This window comes from Maylandia zebra, linkage group LG16, assembly GCF_041146795.1.
Source record: "Maylandia zebra isolate NMK-2024a linkage group LG16, Mzebra_GT3a, whole genome shotgun sequence".
Classification (NCBI taxonomy): Eukaryota; Metazoa; Chordata; class Actinopteri; order Cichliformes; family Cichlidae; genus Maylandia; species Maylandia zebra.
This window is the reverse complement of record NC_135182.1, coordinates 21,872,141-21,884,790: the sequence shown is the minus strand read 5'-3', so window position 1 is coordinate 21,884,790 and position 12,650 is coordinate 21,872,141. Positions and strand designations below refer to the sequence as shown.

General features: G+C 38.7%; 1 protein-coding gene across 1 annotated transcript; it reads right to left on the bottom strand.

Moving 5' to 3' along the window:
* Positions 1-5,501: 5,501 nt before the first annotated feature.
* On the bottom strand, positions 5,502-9,962 carry cd302 (CD302 molecule). The gene is made up of 6 exons (XM_004557639.5): positions 9,806-9,962; positions 7,986-8,111; positions 7,749-7,865; positions 7,340-7,522; positions 7,204-7,224; positions 5,502-7,099 (listed from the first exon to the last, which is right to left on the bottom strand). The coding sequence occupies exons 1-6, from the start codon at positions 9,882-9,884 to the stop codon at positions 6,897-6,899; spliced, it is 729 nt and encodes a 242-aa protein (XP_004557696.1). The 5' UTR covers positions 9,885-9,962; the 3' UTR covers positions 5,502-6,896.
* Between the last annotated feature and the right edge of the window lie 2,688 nt (positions 9,963-12,650).

Sequence of the window (12,650 nt, the reverse complement as noted above, 5' to 3'; positions counted from 1 at the left end):
GCAAAGTTGTGTGGCATCGTAGTCTCTAAGATGGCAGCATTGCAAACATATACATCTAAACATTATGCAACACCAAGCTCAGTAAAGATCACATATCGTGGACCTTGAGCATCAGTATTAACAAGGATACAAATTATAGTAATAAACAAATAAATACACATTCAAAGTAAGGTACCCAGTAAAACAGTTCATTTAAGGGGGTTGCAATTGCATCAATGCCAGTAGTTACATGTGCATCTTGTCAAACTTTCCAAAAGTCTGGACTCCTATAAAGAAAATATGAGCGTACTATTGCTTTGATGGTTCCTGGAATAAAATGTATAGAAAAGCGATATTGTCATTCAATAAAGTGCTGCATTTGGTCAAGTATGTGGCCGTCTGCTCACATCTCAGTGCATTTAGGCTTGTTTAGACATGACTAAAAACATCCTGCAAGTTCAAACTGAGCATCATCACACGGTAGAAAGGTGATTTTAGTAACTTTGAACATGGCGTACAGGTTGGTGCCAGACGGGCTGGTCTGAGTATTTCAGAAACTGCTGATCTACTGGGATTTTCCCACACATCCATCTCTAAGGAGACTATTCACTGAGTGACAGTACCTCCATCTGCCTCTGTTTCTAGTTTTTCTGATCACAGCGCACAACTGGCAACAGGAAACAAAGTGTTACACTCCCTAGAAAGAATGTAACTATAGGGAAATGTGCTGCTCATGTCTACTAGTACTGTAGATTAAGGTTATAAAAATAAGGATAAAACCATGTGATTTGAAATTCCAGCTTGTTTCACACACACGCACAAAATGGGTAGTTATCTTTTCGTTTGTTTGTTTATTAAAAAGAAAAAAAGAAGATACATTGTTTCAGTTTCTGTAAGCCTGGCCAAAAGCATGCTGGCATATGAGTTCCAGTTAAACACAATAATTAAGGCACAAAGGCATGTTTGAATTAAAGATGTAGAGAAACAAACCCCCTCATCAGCATTTGTAATCTATAACATGTTTCTTTACCTGTTCCACGTCCCTTGCGGCCATTGATTTTCCTCCTTTTAATTCTGCCATTATGCAGCTGTCACAGAAAGCACCAAATGGACAAACACGCTGAAAAGATTTTATACATTTGTCCTCCGAGCCACAGCATAGCTGGGCTTTTTACTTTTACAGCGACGATAAAGGAACGTCTTTTTCTGGCCACAGTCTTTCATATTATAAAATTAAAATGTCATCCTAATTGTTAAAATAAAAATCCCAGTCAGTGCCTGCGGTGCAAAGCAGCAAGCGGGGGGAAGGGCAAGTAGTCAGTCCCCTTTACAGAGTCTTGATTAGAAAGTATAATTAGATATCAAAGACGCAGCAAAGATGATGTCTCGAAAGATTGATAGAAAACAAGATGTGCGTTTGTTTTGTTCTTATTATTATCACTTCACAGAAAACACAGAATGCCCTCAAGACACAAGAATTGGACTCACTGCCACTGTTGTTTTTCTGTCATATTTAAATCATTTAAATTATGTCAGCGCACAATGTTGTGATCCTTTTCACACCTAAGCCTTCCAGCACATACATTTGATTTAGCATATTGCACAGTGCGGGCTAAAGTGGGCTAAACCTGTACATTAATCTCTTAAGTTTGCAGCTATGTGTGTAAACTAAAGCTGCATTGTGATCATTTTCATTCATTTTTTTTAGCATTTAGTTTGGCTCTCACAACAAATCAAATCATAAGGTATGTGGTACTGCATGAAGTTTATATGAGAGTAAACACATGCAAGATGTAATATAATTCACATCAGTCCTGTGGGATACAAATAAGTGAAGTGACTGGTCAGAAAGCAGTCATTTGCATAGTAGTCTTTGTTTTCTTCTGTTAATTGGAGCATGTTCCAGGATAGTAAATGGAGGAGAAACATGAGATGACCAGAATGAAGGACAAGAGAAACAGATGCTCTGTATACAGGCACCTTTCCCAGGAAGGACAGGCACATGAATAGAAAACGAGCACAGACAGAAATAACTGACATCCAACACAATCGTGAGAAAGAGACATAAGGTTCAACCAAAACCCGTAAGGCAGGAAACGGCCTTAATGCATAAAGAGTCAGTGCTCCGCTGTGTGTATTTGTATTACTAAGCCTATGAGCAAGTCATGGATTTCATTTCTGTTCCATATTTTATTGATACATAAGTTCACTCAGTGCATGATGCAGATATTTCTTGGCTTCAAGTGTTTTTCTGTCACATTACTGTATCGCGTATTTCATTCACACGTACAAGTGTTCATTTTAATTAATCATTCTGGGTTGACCTCTTCCTGCTCTGAGCAGTGGTGTGGCAGAAGTGTGAATTCAATTTGTTTCCTGTTTGTAAGAGAGAAAATCAGACAGTGCTGCTTTTGTGATGAGAAAACAGAGCAGTATATGACAGCAAAATATCTACAGTGTATCTAGAAAGATGGATTCTGAGGATATAGCAGTATGACTAAGCTAAGTTTGGAACTGGAACTGTAAAAATTAGATTAGTGATCAGTGATCCTACTGTAATAATTGTTTAAAAAAATTAAGACACTGATTCAGATCACATTTCCAGCTGAATCCTTGCATTATAGTTATATATCTAATAAATTATCTTATATTGCATGTTTTTAACTCACTACTTGATTGTAGGATAACTAATAAATATGAATATGGACATAGAGATATACAGGATTGTAACTTTGAAAGACCTGAGCTATAAATTTATGATGCTGTTTAACACTCCAGTAACACATCAAAACCATCACAACCAAACCATGACTATGCAGTTAATGCTGTCACATTGTTATCTAGTGCACTCATGTTATAGATTTGACACACCCTTCAATGTGGACTTACATATGTCGGTAAAGCCATTAAAAAACAAAATCACAGATTAAGTTCATTCTACTGACAAAATATGAATTATGCAATAGCTAAATACTTCACTGGACTGAAACAGTACATGGCCTCCCCTTGCTTTTGTAATAATGAACTAGTTCAGTATTCGATACCGGATGTCGCCCAGATTAACAAGGTTTGTGTCAGGTGTTGAGGAACCAGGACACACTGATGAGAAGAGGGCTACTGGAACAAGGAGGCATAAGTGGGCAACAGACAAGAACAGGGCGTTGATGGAATGCTACTGGACAAGTAACCCCAGCAGAAGGGCTTACATGAAGAGGACTTGGGACCTACAGAATCTTCGATACCCAGCATCCAAACGGATGTCAAAATAACTAGTAGCTCAGTGTTCCAACATTCGGAAGAAGGAACTGCTTGATGAGGTACAACACAAATGCTACGGCAAGGGGGGGGGGGGGTGATACCATCACCCAGACCATGCAACCTCCCTGAATAGGATCCAGTAACTATGACAGGGTCTCCAGTATGAAGAATGGGACAGCATGAGGAAGAAGCATGAAGAAACATGAGCATCTGGCTGCACAAATGAACCAGCTGCTAATGGACGGGAGGCTGAACTGAAGGCTGGACCAGTTTGATCCAACTACCAACCAATAGCCTGCCTCAGTACCACGTGGAAGCGAATAAGATACCTGAGTGGGGCACAGGAAGAAATTGGCAGGTAGATAGAGCACCAGAAGGCAACATTGCAAACATTGAGGACAGCTAGAAGTACCTGTGAATCCTACAGGGAAATGGGAACCATGAACAGGCCGCTAGGAAAGCTGCAAGCTTCAGAGGGTATGGTAAGTCCCGAGGACTCAGCTGAATGGAAAAAACAAGATCCAGTGATCAGCTGGGATAATGAAGAGGAGGAGACATGTCAATGGCTTGTATGTCCTCCAAAAGGTGTCAACACCACCAACAAATGCAGAAGAGCATCTCTGAACACACAACATGTTGATGTAGCCACTGCTGTAATATAAGGAAACTTTGGATACAGTTTGCAAAAGCTGACTAACATTGGGCAACAGAAGATTGGAAAAATGTTGCCTGTTCTGAGAATTCTTGATTTCTGCTGCAATATTTGGGCATTAAGTTGACAATTTAACATAAAAAAAACCCCTGAAACCATTGATCCATCCTATTCCATAACAGACTTTAGGCTGATAGTGGTGTAATGGTGTGGGGGATATTTTCTTGGCACAAACTGAGACCTTTAGTACCAACTGAACATGGTTTAAAGCTTACCCCAGTAGTTTTGCTGACCATTCAGTCCATTTATAACTACAGTGTATATCTGCTTCCAGCAGGATAATGAAAAATGATTTCTTCAGCATGACAATAAGGTCCTTGTACTCAAATGGTCTCCACAGTCACCAGATCTCAATCCAGTAGAGCACCTTTGGTATGTGGTTGAATAGATGATTCTCATTCTGGACGTGCAGTCTATAAATCTGCAGCAACTGTGTGATACTATAATGTCAATATGAATCAAAATGTCTGGGGAATGTTTCCATCACCTCTTTGAATCTGCCACAAAGAGTTAGGGCAGTTCATAAAGCAAAAGTAGGTCCTGCCTGATACTAGCAAGGTGTACGTAATAAAGTGTCCAGTGAGTTTTTTTTAAATTAAAATGTATTCAGATTTAACATTTATTAAATTAATAATCCTTTAATTTCTCAGTGTTTTGTTACTACAACAGTTTAAAATCAAGAAGCACACATAACCTGTGCTGAACAATACTTTATTCTAATAGAAATCTTAAGAGACATGCTAGAAATCATTCTTATGAATTACTAACACAAGCTGTTTAAAACTAATGTTTCTAGACCTTTTTTTTTTTAATTTGTGGAAGAAATGTTCTATTTCCCGTAGACTCAAGATACATTTGTTCCACTATCCCACCTTGTGGCCAAATCTAGAAATTACCTCGACTGCCAGGAAGAAAAGAAAAGGTGTTTACAAAGACTCTCTATCAATGTGCTGCATCAGTAAATGCTGGTTCACAACTGCTTTTAATCATTCATTGTAAAATGTTAAAAAAAAAAAACATATCAAGAACGTGTACTTGCCCAGCAAAGAGGCATCCGTTGACAATTTCTGAAGAAACTTTGATGGATTGCAGGCTTCTTGGAAATCTGAAATTAGATGTGCATGAAAGTGAAGGATATCCTGCTGACTTCTTTCAATTCGGTTTCATCTCAGCTTCACACTAAAATGTCAACAGAACCGATGGACTCTTACAGGGACAGACACCCTTCAGCTGACAGTGATTAAGAATGATTTTCACAGACTCTGATTTTGGTAGTCCAGGTCATTCTTCCAGTCTAATTTATGCAGTGACATGTAGATATTATATATCTAGCATAAATGGGAAATATAAGACAGACTAGAAAGTATTCCTATTTTCTGAAATGGCATTGCTAAAAAAAAAAAAAGCAATAGGGTTACTTGTTGCATACTATTAAAAATCATACCAAATGAATCTTATATATTATGCATTAGTGCTTTAAAAAGAATGTGCTGTGTATTTGAGTGCAATTTTCCATATTCCCCTGATTACCCATTATTACAAACACAAAATATGGTTTTAAGAAATTTGTGCAAATTTATTGGAGAAAACAAAATCAGCATCATACAAAGGTTCCTGCCATTCTTCTGCAATATACTCATTCCATATTCACATCATGCTTTAATCCCCTATAATCATTCACATTCGGTTTTCTTCTAGAAATTCTAATAGTAAGATTGTCTTTTCCACAGGGCAGCAAGTAAACATTTAATCCCACAGTCTTTTAACCCTTTAAACTATAAAGTGTGATACCCATTGAAATCCTGGAATGAATTAACAGTTTAAATATTTACTGGCTGTATAGTCGGGACAGAAAGGATTCCATGTGCTTTCCATAAACGAGAAACAGCAGAGGAAAACAAATATAAAAGCATTCTGCCAGAAAATCTCATAAAGTTACCTTAAAGTCTTATAATGTTACAGTCATTTTTATTTTTGTGGATTTTTGTTCACCTAAATTGCAACATCATTGTGCATGAAATAACAAGGTGGCTCCTCATGCTTTCTTGTTTGGAGGAAGCAATTAAAAGAGTCCTCTAACTATTGGAAGAAATACTGGACTTTTTTTTTTAAGGCAAGTTTAAGCTTTTTATTTGTTATATTCCAGTATGGCTCATACAGAGCTCTGTTAACACTTAAATATATAAAACGTAACCCTGACCGGGTTACAAGGTTGTCTTAGCTTTGGCTTGAAGATTACAGGAGTTTAATTACAGCCTATTTTACACTGTAGAGTTTGAATAATCTGAACAATTACAACAGAGACAAGGTATTCAAAAAAAAGAAAACATTATTGATTGCATTTTAAAACAACAACAACAAAAAAACAAAAAACACATGAGATACATATATCTCTTGTGTATAAAGTGGCAAAAATCCCCCCAAAAACTTGTTAATATCCCTTCTTGTTCACCCTCAAGTTTGTGGGACTCCAAACCAAGCTGAATTAACTCTGTAACAAAAATTCCTGCATGCACACAAAACACGTGAAAGTCACACTCCTCATATAATCTTGCACACCACTTAAGGAAGCCATTAGTGCATTTGTTTCAATATGCAAAATAGGAACAGCTGTTGACCATTCTGTAGTGTCTGACGTGTAACCTGACGTTAACGCCCAGTGGTAGCTGAGGAAAATGCACCAATCAGAGATATTTACAAATGATCTGTTGTTAGTGCAGGTGACTAAAAAGCATGTAGATGTAAAAGAAAAATGCTTAGCATCACATTTCTCCCAAACACACATTATTCTGAGTCATGCCACTGACATGCGTTAATCCCAAACTGCTTGCGTAACAATTTTAAGAGTGGACTTCTCTTTGAATGGGAAGAAAAAAAAAAAAGATAAAACAGCCACCCATGGGGAAGGGTTTGGTGTTTCTTATTTAGGAAGAGAGCGAACGTTCTCCTATGGTGTGCTATCAGTCTCCTCAGCCTCCACCAGGCACGACTGGTCTGTGTCAGGGACTCGGAACGGAGGGTGGTACTCGAATGCCGTGACGATGCCGGAGCCAAAGTTGTGCTTCTGGTGCAGAAACCAAACAACAGCTGAGACTCCCACGATAGCCACCACGCTGAGAATGACGAGGGCAGAGAGCACTGCGCTAGGTTCTGAGGGAGACGATTAACAATATAAGGGAGGTCACAATTAGTACCAAAAACCACAGGAATAAGCACAGAAACCGTGAGGAAATAAAGCTCAAAGGTTGACTTACTCCGCTTGGCTTTCTCTTTATCTGAAAAGTAAATAAAGACAGAAAACACAATGTGAGGCACCAATCGCAGCCCTGTTTTCTGAAGTGACAGATTCAAATTCCAGTGCAACATAAAGAAAAAGAAAAGAAATCTCACCCTGGGCGGCTTCACAGATTACCCCATTCTCCAGGTCATCACTGCAACTGACAATTTCCCACTTTCCTGTGTTTGTGTGCAGAGCTGCACATTTATCCATGGGCGCGAGATCTGACGTCAAAGAGCCATCCTCCCAGTTAGAGAAAGTCACCGCGTTGTCGTGAAGCCAGGTCATGTTTTGAGCTGACCAGACACATGAATTGTTATTTCACATATTTAGAGGTTTTAGGGCAACTATAGTTAAAGAGTATATTTTCATTAAGCTTCAGCATTCCTCTAGCATTCACAGACAGACACAGAAGTGATGTCCATCTTTTTGCCCTTAGTTTCTCAGTTTTCCACCTAGTGACCTCCAAACAACGCTGTTAATTAGTTATGAAGCTAGCCGAAAGGTTTTCATGAAACTTACTGTTTGAGTCGTAATACATTCCAAGCCACACGATGACCGGCGGGCTATTTTTCCACACTTCGGGGCTATAGTCGATGACAAATTTATTCTCCTCCTCACTCTGGATCGTCAAAAGTTCTAGGAAAACAATCACAGTAAATATGAACGCGTAATCACACGTGTTGATAATGCAGTCGATTTGACTTCTTGTTTTTAAACACAGGAAACATTTGAACGTAACATGGCTCGGTCATCTACCGAAGCCTTTGCAGTGAGTTTTTGCATCTTCAAAGCTGTAGCTTTTGATTTTGTCTTCGTCTCCGTGGACAAAGTGGTAACATCTGTCCTTAAAGGGCACCCAGGTTCGTCCATCTGCAGGGCAGCCTGAAAGAAACAATGGAGAGCCACCCTGAGACCTACAGTTCAGGACAATTTAAACCAACACTGTCGATGAAGTGTGTCGGAGAAGTGCCCCAAGTTTGTAGGGTTAAAACTACCCGAGGCTCTGGATCTTCTTTAGTGTTCTTTGCCAGGACTTCACTAATGCAGCCCACTGTGTGGTGTACACAGCCAGACTAATCTCAGTCTTCATGATATTCCACTTTGTGTCACTGTCATGAATCATCACGTGACCTATACTCCAGCAAACCTCTGTTTTCAATCTGTTGCTCCTGTCTGCAGTGAAATCAATGAATGCCAGGGTGACACGCTATTGCTAGCTATACATGTTCCACCATGTTTGATGCTGCTTTACAACTTTCATCTGTTCACCATTTTGATGCCATTTGTTTGGTGTTACGCACTACAACTTTTTTTTTCAAGGTTTTGAGAGCAACAACCTCACATTTTTGCTTTTGTGCATCTCAAACCATTTGCATCTAGTGCAGAGCCTCTGAGGATTGTGGTTATGAATATGACTGAAAAGGAAACATGTACTTCTATCACCTTGCTGTTCAGTCACAAAAAGCCTTGTGCCTTTCCACAGATTCCTAAGCAGGGGTGGGCAATTAATTTACCCAAGGGGTCATGTGAGAAACTGGGCCCCCTGGGTAAATGAATTACCCACCTCTGCTATAAACACACTAATGCTTTACTTGAGTCTGATTATTATCCTGCAGTGAGAGACAACTTCACCTCAATGAAAATGACAATCTATTCTAAGCCACACGGGCTCCTCTTTGTCCATGTGGCTTAGAATAGATTGCTATAGATGTCAAACAGTCATTTAGGTGCCAGGTGTCCAATTACTTTTGGGTATTCCGCTTAAAGAAAAGTGCAAGCAAGCACAATTGTTTTGGCATCGTGATAACCTAATCAAACTAAAACTGAGACCTGTAAAGCTATGTCCATTATTTCATTTCAAACCGATGCCCTTAAAGCACATTAATGAGAACAAAAATGGGAAATCAGCAGTCAAATTCATAAAACTTGAGACGCTTTGCGTCATAACCCAGTTGGTTGCTTCCAACTTGTGACCACAGTTCCTCTTTTATTAGTGTCTCTATTCTGTGTCTGGCAAATGGTGGCATGATTTTATTTATCAATTTATTTTTGGAAATAAGGTTATGTGCTAATATGGAGTTCTAGTACAGCATAGGCGCAAAAACTTGTGTTTTCACTTCAAATCTGCCGTGATTAGCCACCCTGAGGCGAAATACAAAGAATGCTAATGCAGTAAGCACTCAGACAAGGTTAAAAAAAAAAAAAGAGGTGAAGCCCTGATTCTTTCTTTTAAAGAGCCTTTGGAAACAAACGACAGGCGTGCACTTTCACTCGGATACGTGCACGTACGCAGTGTGCTAACGGTGGTTCGCAAGTTACGTGATACAAGCAAAATACAGTGTCGACATTCAGGAAAGTTGGTTAGGTAACATTAATAAATGTATTTACATTTCTACCCGCAGTCTAAAAACACGAACCCCTCCAAACCCAAAGTAAACACACAACAGAGAGCGCAAATAACACAGGCCTACGCACTGTTCAACCCAGCGGTGTAACGGCCTGACAAACCATAGCATGCCTTTAAAACATATCGCTTCCTTTTAGCTTAGAGCTGAGGTTCAGTTTTAAGACCTTACCTCCCGTCAAAGCCAGCTGAACACACAGCACGAAGACACACCACAACAGCGAGCGGTGACTTTTCTTCAGCGACTCCATGTCTGAAATCTTGTAGCACCAAACTTGTTTTCTGACTGTTGCTCGGTCCAGTCAGCCGCAGCGTGAGCAAAATCCCACCCACCCACACACCCACAGCAAAAGCACAGCACACGAGTCACAGCACGACCTGAACACGAGTAAACATCGCGGTTATCAGTGGGAGATGGTGAAAGCAGCATTTATTTGGGGTCGTTATTGCTGATTTCAATGGCTTGAACAACGCGGAGAACGATATAAATATAATCTCCTGCGCATTGTAATTACAAAATACGGCACGTCGGCAATTAATGCAAACGGATGCAAATTAATGGAAAAGTTTCATCTTCCGTGCTTCTGTGAATATAATTCGTTTGTGTTGTCACAAACAAGTGCAGTCCACTCGGAAGAGCTTTTGCAGCACGATTTGCACATACTAGCCTTTAGATGGCGCTGTAGGTCCAGTTTCCACAACAGTTTGGGCAATGTACTGCTATTGCTTCTCACAAACATACGATAAAAGGGTCTCTCTGAGTTAAAGTTGCTGTAATTGTAGACTTCCCTTACTCATTTTGCTGATGTGGTGAAGTATTTCAGATAATGTTGTTAATTACTGTATTCAGATTGTCCTTTGAAAAAGGATAATTAGTAATTATTAGTAACAGTAACCCACCATGTGACAAAATGTATCAAAATGTAAATGTCAAAAGGTTGTTGGTTCCTATTTTACATACTTTTATTTTAATTATCAGCTCACATATAGGCAAAGGTGCATTTATTCAGACATTCTTATCGATTTGTCGTCCCCTCCCTGCATCTGAAAATTTGCTTACTGCTTAGAAACTGTTTATATCATGCTTATTATGCTTATTCCTCTGTATTTAACCACTTAGTAACCAGATTAAATTAAATATAAATATTTTTTTAAATTAATTTTTAAAATTGTTAATTGTATATTTAATTGCATGTTTCAAAACTAAAAAGAATTCGTCACCATTATTTTGTCAAAAGCAAAACAAAACAAGTTTTTGAAGACGGAGCCTTTGCAATTGTTTTGTTATGTAAACATGAACAATTCACTGTCTGTCTGTCCTCTTAAAGAGGTTTAAATTAATTTCCTAGTAAATTTAACATCCTAGTCCCTCCAGATATACACATATAAAATTGTATTGTATTTAATTTTTTTAATAAGTGGTTTCGTTTCATAAGTATTTGTACTGTTAACTTCAGAACTTTCTGTGTGATACCTATTACACTTGTTTATCACAGGGTTCACTGATCCATGGCTTTTTCAAAATATAACACACACACACACACACACACACACTATATGGTTCCACTCTTCTTGCAATTTGAACACCCTGAGCTGGTATAAGAAAACAATGCACTGCATCAAAATGGGTATGAATATAGGATGCCTCCAATGTAAGCAAAGAAGAGAGTGGATATGAGGGCCTCATTTAGGCAAAGAGTGGTTGTTGTTCAGGGGGAAAACAAGGTTTCAACTCCATTGCTTGTAGGCGCATGTGGCAAAAACACAGACAGCTGGAGCGTGAGTTTTGCTCCTCGTCTGGAGCCGGTGGCTTCCCGTAGGGTGGCTCAGCACTCTGCAGGAGACTGCGGGGACCCATCTGCCATGGCAAGGCCTGCTCACAGACAGTCACATCCAAGCTTCTAGAGCGCCCCAGTGCACCCACTCACCCCGCCCAGGCCATGCATGTTGTCAGAAATACCATGTGACAGAGTTAATATCTTTCCTACCAGGTCCTCACCTTCTGGGCTCAAAGCATAGCAATTCATAAATATTGGTAGACCATCTCAACAAGAAGCCTATTGTCTTCCTCTTATATTAGTGTCAGAAAGTCAGAGCTTCAGTTTAGCCTGGATATTTAATATAATAAAAAAACTGAACTGTCTTATAGTTACCTTAAGGTAAAAATACAGGATATATTTCATATTACACCACATCTTGGAGGCCTAAATGATCACTTCTGATGCATGACTTTTATTTATATATATATATATATATATATATATATATAGTCGAAGACATAATATTTTGAGCCAGCTGCATGAGATAATAATGTCTCATTAATTCAGTGAGTGGCTATCTGAAAGACTGATTAATGTGGAAGGAAGGAGATGTGCATGGTCACATTACTTGAGTGTGTTTTCTGGGAGAAAACTGACAGCAAAGTGACCTTTATCAGCTGCTGTGTTGACGGGGGAACTAAACAGATGTTCGTTTTCTTGCATTTTGTGCATGCGTGTTTTTTTAATTTTATATGGCTGCTGAAAAATGCCAATCCACCAATAATTTATAAATGACTATAAAGATAATTTTAGGATATTTATGCATATGCTTCTTTTGGCATGTATATTTTTTTGTTTGCCAATTTGAGCTAGATTTTCTTTTCTTTTTTCCAAGCTGTCTGAGAAAAGGTAACTCGTTAACGCATATATATTTTCCAAATTCTAATAAGGCCAGTTTCCTTATAAAACCTCAATTGGAAGTGAGAGACTAAGTGAGAGACGCTTTGGATTTCAGCCCTCTGAAGCTGCAGCCAAGCTCCAATAACAACCATCATATTAAAATTTATTGTTTGACTGTTTTAAAAAAAATATTGTGCTGGCAAACCGCACAAATTACGTATTTTACATAATTAACTAATGCAAGGTTACCAACCAGTAAACTCAATTAAGATTTGTATTCAAGATTCACCATATAAAAAAAAAAAAAAAAATTAAAATTTTTTTTTATCAGGTCTCCTTGGAAATAATCAGGCAGAG